Genomic DNA, 10617 nt, shown 5'->3' with positions numbered 1-10617 from the left:
ATCTGTTTTATATAAGCATGGTAAGTAGGTCAACCAATAGGAATACTTTATGCCATATCTGAAGATGCGCCTAGCACAACTACTTGGGCGTAATTAGTTATTTGAGCGCTTATTACGCGCGTCATCACTATGCGCTGTGGCATGTGGATCATGAAGACAAATCACGCTTTCACTATATTGGTTAAGATGAGAGCATTAAAATCGTCATATCCTAGCGTGTAATTTCTTAGAAAGTTCTCATCTGTGATATTTCCGGTCAACACACAATCTTCTTCTAACTCGTCTATTGGCACGAAGTTGGTTCTGGGCAAGAAATATTGCCGCCATTATATCACCAAGAAAGATACAACAACCCCCTACCTGTTGTAAATATTGTTGTAAATACCATGCAAGATAAGATAAGACAAAAGATACAACAACTTTCAGAATACCAATTATCTCGACATATTATCTCTCGTGCGCATATGCAAATGAGGATTAAACACCACTTTATTAATAATACGCACAAATACAAGCGCACCAAACTATGAGCGCAGGCGCGGCCAATGAGATGAGAGAAAAGATACAGCAAAAGATAACACAAAAGTTACAACAATGTTCAGAATACCAACTTTATCTTATCTTCAAAGATACAACAATATTAGAGATAACACAGGGTTCAGAATACCGCCCCTGTACTTAGCTTAGCATAGACTGGTCATTCCAGGATATGTTCTAATGAAACTACCTCTGGCTCCACTGTATCTCTTTTGGAGAAGAGTGTCAAAATACAAAATATTTTACAAAACTCCTCCAAGTGGTAAACCGTTTTACATTTATACAAATCTAGATAGATTACAAGAGACTATGGTTAAAAGCCCCTTTAATGTTCCTATTTAGAATAAATAGCCTACCATACATCTATACATAGGCTAGACATGTCTACAGACTATAGTAATTAGTATACCCAGACGTTGTTTGTCTGACGTCCGGACAGGTTGTGTATCCGGACAGTTGATTTTAAACAGCAATATTTATAGAATTTTACAAGCAATATTTCATTAATATTCTTAAGTTAGACTACTGGTATAAAGACTAATGTTGGACAATTTTATCAACTAAAAAGGTCAAATATTTATAACGCTAACATTTAGTGCTATTTGATGAATATTTCTGTTAAATCCGAAGGCAAAATAATGTCTTAATATTATGTTAAATGTCCGGACACCCTACCCTCCATCATACAATGTTAATCAATGTCTACATATTCTAATGAATATTATTGTTCATAATTTTACTTACACAGCAAAATGGTAGGCAAAGCATTTCCATCCGGATGGTCTCTCCAAGAAATTATAGACTCTCCCTTGAAAGCTCATCCGAACTGACGGTCTTTTGCTCACATGTTCTGAGTACTTTCTCTCAAATTCTTTGTCATTCTGCACACTATTGTTGAGGTTCAAAGTTTGAACAAGAGGGCTACGCGAAGAGCTGTCTGCTTGTTGATTGTAGGCCATACAACCGGGGGCCTGGCCCGCCCCGCTACTACCCATGTCCGATGAAGAACTTACGGGGTCCAGTTCAATTACACTCGAGTAGTAGGCCTTGGGCGCGGGCGAAGATATGTTGCGAGATTTCGTTCCTGAATCTTTTTCAGCCATCGCTACTTTTGTAGATCTTTGCTCCTTCGGATTATTTCAAAAACATCACGAGAGTTAAACCTCTGAAAGCACAGCATCCAAAATGGGTTAAAGATTTCATTCAAAAATGTGTCGCGGCGACGTCTTTAAGTGCGAACGAGAGCTACCAGTCAAAGATGCAATTCTCAAGCGTTAAGCTCGCAGCAATCAATGCACGTCGTCGATATTCACGTGCAGTTTCTTTTTTCTCCTTTGGATGCGATGGTTATCCGGCCGCGCACACTAATGCTCGGTGTTTTGCACGCCGACGGGTTCCCGTGTTGTTCAGTCAGCTTTCGCATGTAATTTGTCATTAGTATACCAGCGCCGCGACGCCGCACCCGTTGGAAGACGACATCCCGCGACCAGCAGAGTTTGTTTACTATTACATGTATTACGTAGTACATATTCATGAAACAATCGACCAATCAAAAACTTTGAAATTGTTTCGCCTCTTTTTGCATCTGCTAGGCCACTTGTAGGGGGTAAAAAAGAAAAGGGTTTGTGAACTTGTCAACAAGTTTATGTGTTTTTCCTGTTTTTTTTTTTTAATTTCACCTTGCATTTTTCTTCTGTTATTGTTTCCTGTTGTTAAGTTTATTTCTGAATGTTTTGTTTTTAATTCTTCGATTGTTATTGCGCTTTAGGATATTATGTTTGACTGCTATTTTGTTCTGCTGGCGAACAGAGCAACAAGACCAAGCTCTGTAATTATAAGGATCTCTGTCCAGTAGTGCCGTGTTTGCAGGGGCGTACGCAGGATTTTTTCAAGGGGGGGGGGGGGGTTAAAATCTGGCCCAAAATATTTTGCTCCCGAAAATTTGAAAATCGCGCCTGCCGAAAAGTCGCTCAGTGGGTGGGGGGGGGGGGGGGGGGGGGGGGGGGTAAGCGGACACTTTTTGGTAGTCCAAAAAAAATCGCAACGACCGAGCCAACCGAAAAGTCGCTCAGTGGGGGGGGGGGGGGGGGGGGGGGGTAAGCGGACACTTTTTTTTTTTGTCTCGAAATTTGAAAATTTTACATTTTTTTCGTTAAGGTCACTTTACGTTAGCCGTGGGCATAATTTTTTTTTTTTTTTTTTTTAAACTAAAAAAAACAAACAAAACAAAACAAAAAACAAAAAACAAAGGGGCGGGTTTTAGTTTTTTAGGGGGGTTTACACACATAAAAATACCAAAGGGGGGTTTGAACCCCCAACCCCCCCCCCCCCCCCCCCGCGTACGCCTCTGCGTGTTTGTGCCATAGAACTGGATCGACCAAATTAATTGATTCATAATATATATATATGCAATATTTTTTTCTATTTTTGCTATTAATTAAATGTAATGTTAACTGTTATTGTATAATTGTTTTAAATGGGGACACGCTACAAGATTACATTAATCTTGATCTAAGGAGACACGAACGAACGAATGCTATTTTGTTTTGTTTAGCTTTTATTTTGTATTTTTTAGTGTAGACCCCCTACTTGTTTTATTGGGAGAGGAGCTATAGGGGGTATTTAGTATTTTGTAGTTCTTGTTTCTTTTTTCTTTCTTTTTTTCCTTGATTGTTTATATGGTATTGTTTGTTTTACGTTTGGTTTGCATAATTCCCAAAGAGAATTAAGTTTTAATTATTTGAAACGGGCAGTTTCTTTCTTTTAACTCTTTATTTTATTTTTCTCCTTTATAGGCCTAATCTTTCTCTCTATATTTCGCTTTGTATTTCTTCATTCTCTTCATTTATCTTATCTTCTTTCTTTCTATGTTATTGTTTTTGTCCTTCTTTCATCATTTAATTATATATGTTTCCTTATGCTATTCTTAGATTTGATCCTTCTAGCATCTTATCTTTCTATTTTTCAATGTGTCAACCTTTGTTTTTATCCGTCCATTCCTTTTTCTTTCTACCTTTCCTTTATAATAATCTTTATATTTCAGTGGGGCTTTTTCTCTCTTTCACTCTGTTTTTTCATCCTTCTCTCATATTCTCTTTCTGTCTTTCCTTATGTTATACCTTTTTTGTAATCCTTATTTCTTCTTTTCTTTCACGCTTGAGGAACATTATTCCTGATTCAATAATTAAATCAGCTTTGTTAATATGAATGAGGCACCCGTCGACAACTCCTAAGGTCAAAATGCGACATAAAAATGTGAATAAGCTAGCTATTTCACGCTTTTTATCATAACAAATTGTGTTTTTGTTATATGAAAATCAGTTTATTAGAGGGATTGACTCCGAAAACTAATGATAAAATTCCAATTTCTTACGCAAAAAACGAACCTGCGCACCTGCTTAATTCCACCGTATTTGTGTTTGTGAATTTCAATGAATCTATGGGTTTCGTAAGAATACAAATTTAAAAGGGGAAAGTGGAGAGACAAAGAGAGAAAAGATCAAGAACTTGTGTATGGCTGACATATAAAAAGGAGACACATGATAATTTTTTCAAACAAACAAATGACATGCAGATAGAGACTACATTGTCAATAACACATAAACATTGACAAATATTGTCTTTTGTTTGCAAAATTTAACAAGGGTATTTTTATCGGGCAATATTTCAATGATAGAGAGAAATTATTATCTTTTTCAAAGTCTCAATATAAAGTTCGGCTTCTGATTGAAACTACGTAACTTTTTGGAGGGCAGTAAATATCATGCGCGAACTTAGGTCACACTTTTTGACGGACGTCGGTAGTGGTAAGGCTTCCGATATTCTCGTCTTATCATTGATTTGAAGTGAATAAAGCCTTGGAATATTATATAATCTGATTATATGATAAATTACGAATCTTATGACGTATGGAACATGATATTTGTTGATCTGGATTTTTTGTAATGTGCAATAAAAGAAAAATATCCGCGAACTTTGGTCACCCCTTCATAATGCCCAACATCACATGACCCATGACTTGGGGGGGGGGGGGTAGTGAGCAGAGTTTTCTTTTTTTTTTTGCCCCCGGCAATTTGAAAATCGCGCCGGCCGATAATTCGCTCAGTGTGGGGGGGGGGGGGGTAAGCCCCCTTGAGCTACAAAAAAAATCCTGGTCACCATTTTTTTTTCCTTTTTATTTGCAAGTTTTTTTGTTTTTGTTTTTTGGTCGGGGGGGGGGGGCGGGGGGCCAAGGCACGTTCGCCCCCCTGGATGACGAAAATGGATCGTTAAGAGCATTATTGTTGACCTCTCATACAGAAAGACATTTAAAAATAATAACAATATTTAATTTTTTTAATGATATAATATCACATATTCCTTTATTATTATTTTTTTCGTTTTTCTTATTATTATTGTTCTTCTTGTTCTTCTTCTGCTGCTTCTTCTTTTCCTCCTCTTCCTCTCATCCTCCTTTTCTTTTATCTTATCCTTCTCCAATAACTGCACTTGGAGGCGAATAAATAAATAAACAAGGCAATAGGGGAAAGAAAGGAAAAGAACAAGAAAGATAATAATTAAGATAAAAGAAGGAAAAAACGAAACGAAACGAAAAAAGTAGACCGGGCGGGTGGCCGCGGGGATGATTCGATTGCATATACAACTAGCTAGTAGGCAAATGACAATGGCAATGGCAATTTATTCTCATTCTTCTTGGTTCTTGGTTGGTTGGTCCTCCAAACTACTCGTCTGAGTTTTGACTGGAGGTGCGGATTCCATGACATTTGCTCCGGCGACAATTGCTCCTCTGTAAATTTCATACACTAATCGAATGGCTAACTTCAACCCTGGATTCAACACTATACCCTACCCTAAACCTAACCCTAAACCTAACATAAAACCCTATTGAAACCCTAACCCTAACCCTACATCTTAGACGAAATAAAGCCCGGAGCAATTGTCGCAGGAGCAAATGTCGTGTCACCGAGGTGCGGGTAGGGTGTCACCCATATTGGGGTATTAGAGAAATGTACAATCATTTTGAATTCGTCAATTTAACACTGTATAATATACAATTCAAGTCGAATTAATGTTAATCAACCCGGAATCAACCACGGTGTTAATGGCCACGAGCCATGTTAATGTTAATTTTAATGTTTATGGCCACAAGCGCGCACGCTACATTGCGCCTGCGCGCAATATTGGGTATCAATTTTGCGCGCTCATCTGCACTTGCAAGAATTAGATATGAAAAAAAAACTTTCAGAAAATTGTCAAAATAGTGGGTGTTAAGAAAGACTAAAATTAAGTTTGATTTCAATAAAAAATAAAGTGGGGTTTTCCAGCAAAATCTAATAAGTGCATCATATCTCGAGGGAGGCGACGAACTAAAGTTTGGAAATTCTTTGACATCATCGCCCTTTTCAATGGTGAGCTCAATGCGGTTTATAGTTAAACGAAGTAAAAACTGATTTGGCTTAACGTTTTATTTGGATCAAAAAGCCTAAATCATATCTCTTAAGAATGCCTATATCAAGCTCTCGACGTCGACTAACCAGCCCTTTTGTGGGCCCATCAGCGAGTAGCACATCATCACTGTTGAACACCATCTCCAACTCGCCGGTGGCACAGTCGAAAGAAGGAGGGGGCGCTATCTCAGATAACAGACTGGAATCATTGAAGAAGGTCGGGAAGGCCTCAAAGCACCGATCTGTAGGAGCCCGAAGGATTACCACTAGCATTAAATTCCCGATCCTATCTCGAACTCAACCTACAATTCGGTGAGTTAGCAAGCATGATCAACATATTGCATAGCTACTTTGTCTTGTTTTTATTTTTGTTATTGGATTGGGCCCCTATTTTGAAGAGCAGTAAGGATCTGAATAAAAATCAGAAAATAATATGACTCAACTGAGTCAAATCCTAAGAGTAAACAGAAAATCACAGTATATGTGATCGAAGGTTGTGAAGAACCCAAGTTCAATAAGACAGTCACGCACATGATTCGGGAATGCCCCCCCCCCCCCCCACTTCGTGAACGGAGGGATACCATGCGTGTTCCCAAAATGTCCGGTAAAGGGGTACTTTTCACGCACCAAAGTCCGGCTCGTAGTACACACAAATCCGACCCGTATTGACTTTACACGCCGGACTTAGGGGGTGTTTTCAAAAGGAGGGAACATGCAAATGCGTTCCCTAAATAACACTGAGTGGGGGGGGGGGGGGGGGGTGAATGCCCTCTCTACTTCACAGTGAGGTCGTCGTTTATTACCAGCCTACCACTACCCATCCAGGAGAGGCTTCTCCCTCTGACTGGGGGGGGGGGGGGGAGCGTTTCACAAAACTAGTCATCAGTGATAAATGACAGTTTTTGTTATAAGCTACTGAAATCCTTACTTCTGATTGGTAACCGACAAAGTTGTCACTGATTTTTGTCATTTGTCATTGAAAAAAAGGCTTTGTGAAACGCCCACCTGATTTGATGTCTGCTGCACTCACAGATCTCATCCTTCTATAGGGAAGACGACTGTTATCCCCGATCTGCACTGATTTTTTTTTTATGACAATCTCCTTTTACGCTTATTTCCGTATTTCATTCTTCTTGTGTTTCTTTTCTAAAGACTATCCCCGACAGAGTTCTTTGTCAAGCGGAAAAAATTATTAAGGAGAAGAAGAACGCTGTTGCACAAGTCATGATCTAGAATACGTCGGGATTTTTAAATTTAACTATGGATGGTAGTAAAGAATTCCAGTCGGAAGGAATGGATGATTTATTTGAATCTTTGTTTGAACTAGTTTCACTATAAGTATAAGACTTAATATTATGTGATCATTGGTTAAAAGAAAAACAGGGTGAAGCCGGTTCTGCCTTCGGATTTATCGGAAAATAATCAGCAAATAGCACTAACATTTATTACATTTTTGTCCTTTATGATGTCGTCCAACTTAAGTCTGAGACGATTTATGAAATATCGCTTGTTAACTTCTTGAAATTGCTGTTTTAAATCAACTGTCCGGATAAATAACGGTAGCCTAATAAGCTGTCTGGACACAGGTCATGAGCTGTGAAGAAGGTAGTTAGTCAAGCTATTTCTCCGTTCAGCAATTAGTGTACCCCATTCAAGATCTTTCAGCATGGAAGTAATACTACTTCGTGTGTCCGGAGAAGTTTGGTTATTCGGACAGTTTATTTTTTAAACTACAATTTTACATGCAACACTTTTCATGATAAATCTTTCGTTTGACAATGATTATAAATGACATAATGATTGTTATGTGGTGGCTTGTGCTGTTCGATGCATATTAATCTTCTTGAAGTCTAACGACAAACTTGACAGCGTTCCTTTTGTTTGATCAAATAATGTTCGAACAAAACCCCTACCAACATTATGAAGCTGTTTCAAAAATGTTTCGTTCACATGCTCAGGCAACAGCTGAGAGTCAACCACATCACATCCCCGTCCAAACATCACCGCAGAGGGCGTACCACCACACATATAACATCTAGCACCAGCAGCCGACAACACGGTGACCAGAGGCTGTCGATGGGCAAAGACCACTTTGCTCTAAAGAAGATTCGCTTCTTCAACGCCCCACCGCAGCCTGCCCCACTGACGTTGTGCTTCTCCTACCGGGATATGACGTGACGCACATGGATGTCTTAGAAGATATCAAGAAACGACGAGCCATTGAAGTGAGCAGGATTAAAAGTATTCAGTTTGTGGATATGAACGTGGTTCTAGGGGCAGCAGGAGTCGATAACAGGTTGGTGTAATTATGGCTTTACGGTATACTAAACTCATTATTATTAAAAACGGCTTTTCCTGAAGGTCTTACATTTATTGTTGCACTGTCTTAACGCACCTAGGTCGAGATGAACACGTTTGTGAGATAAGCACCAGGAAAGTATTGAACCCCTAATAAGAGAGTTGAGAACCTTCAACAATAAACTGTAGTATAAAATAGACATATAAAGCCAAATAGTTGGGGTAGGAAAGGGGATGCTTAAATGAAACTTGTCCTAAGGGGTGTTTCACAAAGATCTTAGGTTGAAATTATCTCAAAGTTGGACTTAACAATTATGGAAAGCTGTTAGCAACTTTGAAATATTTTGTAAAAGTTATTTTAAAAGGCATAAAATGTTGATTCAAATCATTGATATTTTCTATTATCATGGGATATTTCATGTTCTTGATGTGGAATTTATTAAAAGCCGAGTATGCCAGATATCTTAAATTGCAAAAGCTTACCACTCTGCGGTGGCCTATCAAAAGACTTCCTTAGTCTTTATCATTTTCTTGATATTAAAAAAAGAAGATTTTTTAAAATAATTTTTTGAATTGGATTGTACGACACCATGCTTCGGCCAGAATTGTTACGTTGGCCGAATTTTCAACTAAAACAAGAACCAGTGTTTTGAGTCCTGACCCCGCCCCCCCCCCCCCCCCCCCCCCCCATTCCGAGAACGGACGGACCCCATGCGTGTTACCAAAATGTCCTTTTCGTAACAAAAGAAAAGGTCGATCCGTATTGACTTTACACACCGGACTTTTGCTGAAAAGGGGGGTGCTGAAAAAGGCTCGTATACAAAAGAAAAGGGTCGAGCCGTATTGACTTTACACACCGGACTTTTGCTGAAAAGGGGGTCGGTTGGAACACGCATATGCGTACCCTAAATAACACTGATTGGGGGGGGGGGGCCGGGGTCCTGACCCTAAAAAATGACCACTTCACAAAATCTCTTTAGTCACCTATCTCTTATAGATGGAGTGACCCTGAACATCATCATCATCATCGTCATCATATTTTTCTTCTTCATTTTCTTTTTATTTTATTTTCTTTCCGCTTTAAATTTAGATGGTTGATAACCTTAGAAAATCAGAATGCTCGCTATAAACTTTTCCGAGACGGACTATCTATCAAGGGCGAACGAGTCTTTCTCAGGCGGTACGACGATGTCAACTATGAAGATTACCTCGACTTTTTGCGGCGGAAAAACACATTGCAGAGCGACGCGCACACCGCTGTGCAGAGACTGTTATCCCTATAAATTTCACACGCAAAATTCCTACAGTAATTTTGGAATGTGATTGAGCATTATACCCAGCGTATCGCAACCTTTTTGTGCATAATTTATGCAGTTAGTGAAATTATTTGAATTGTGCTCACTGGCTCGTAACCAATCAGATTGCTGGGATTTCTAAACCCATTCTATAAAATGTATTAATCCAATATGACCCAGAGCATAAACCTGGCATAAAGTTGGACCATAATGCATGATCCCGTCAGTGATATGTCTATGATAGTCAGGTGGGAGTAAATGGCGAAATAAATTGCACACACCATTTTCAAAATAATGTCTTACGTTTCATTGAATTTATTGCACATAATCATACCATATAGTATGAATAGTAAAGTAAAAATAGTTCAATAGTAAAGTAATAAGATGAGAGGTTTCCTGAAGGTAATGGGAGGGGGGGGGCGATATCGTTAATGTATTTTGGTACTAAGTATACTCTAACATTTAAAATGATTAATATTATTCATACATGAATATTTAAATTAATTATACAGTTGTCAACGAGTCCATATGATCATATAGTTAAAATGTAAAAGTATGATTTATTGTTTTAAAAAAATGTAGTGCTGAGTTTATTAATGAGCAATGTGTTACTAAAAATTTGTTCAATTTGACCTATGCTCTATATAATGTACATAGTTGGAACCATGTGAAAGAAGAATTTCCACTCAATGTGGACAATAAAACAAATCAATCAATCAATCAATCATATTAGTAACAATATACATTTCAATGTATTTGTGCAATATAAATTCATCGACAATTTAACATCATTTACGTATTGAAATAAACAATATAAATTTAATCTACATAGATAAAGTCGTTTGCAAAACCATAAAGAAACAGAATTGAGAATAACTAAAACAAATGTCTGATTAGTATCGTATTAAAGTTGCACTTCTTCCATAAAGGCTTTACAAATCGTATGAATATCCTGGAAGATTCCTTGAGGATAACCATTACACAACCCTGTTCTTTATACAGAATAGTAGGTACAGAGAGAGAGAGAGAGAGAGAGAGAG

At 38.2% G+C, this 10617-nt stretch overlaps 2 protein-coding genes across 2 annotated transcripts; both read left to right on the top strand.

Annotated features, from left to right (window-relative positions):
* Nucleotides 1-5473: 5473 nt before the first annotated feature.
* LOC115925456 lies at nucleotides 5474-8162 on the top strand. The gene is made up of 2 exons (XM_030989331.1): nucleotides 5474-6296; nucleotides 7943-8162. The coding sequence occupies exons 1-2, from the start codon at nucleotides 6040-6042 to the stop codon at nucleotides 8160-8162; spliced, it is 477 nt and encodes a 158-aa protein (XP_030845191.1). The 5' UTR covers nucleotides 5474-6039.
* LOC115925586 (putative uncharacterized protein C19orf81 homolog) lies at nucleotides 8155-9796 on the top strand. The gene is made up of 2 exons (XM_030989746.1): nucleotides 8155-8280; nucleotides 9373-9796. Exons 1-2 carry the CDS (start codon nucleotides 8168-8170, stop codon nucleotides 9563-9565), a joined length of 306 nt encoding a protein of 101 aa, XP_030845606.1. The 5' UTR covers nucleotides 8155-8167; the 3' UTR covers nucleotides 9566-9796.
* The last annotated feature ends 821 nt before the right edge of the window (nucleotides 9797-10617 follow it).

Source organism: Strongylocentrotus purpuratus, unplaced genomic scaffold, assembly GCF_000002235.5.
Source record: "Strongylocentrotus purpuratus isolate Spur 01 unplaced genomic scaffold, Spur_5.0 spur5_contig_842, whole genome shotgun sequence".
Classification (NCBI taxonomy): Eukaryota; Metazoa; Echinodermata; class Echinoidea; order Camarodonta; family Strongylocentrotidae; genus Strongylocentrotus; species Strongylocentrotus purpuratus.
This window is presented reverse-complemented; position numbering and strand designations above follow the sequence as displayed.

Excerpts from the sequence above, each read along its gene's own strand:
- LOC115925456 (XM_030989331.1), top strand. The coding sequence starts at position 6,040 with ATGCCTATATCAAGCTCTCGACGTCGACTAACCAGCCCTTTTGTGGGC. Across the intron at positions 6,297-7,942 it reads CGAACTCAACCTACAATTCG|GCAACAGCTGAGAGTCAACC; the intron begins GTGAGTTAGCAA and ends TCACATGCTCAG.
- LOC115925586 (XM_030989746.1), top strand. The coding sequence starts at position 8,168 with ATGGATGTCTTAGAAGATATCAAGAAACGACGAGCCATTGAAGTGAGC. Across the intron at positions 8,281-9,372 it reads GCAGCAGGAGTCGATAACAG|ATGGTTGATAACCTTAGAAA; the intron begins GTTGGTGTAATT and ends CTTTAAATTTAG.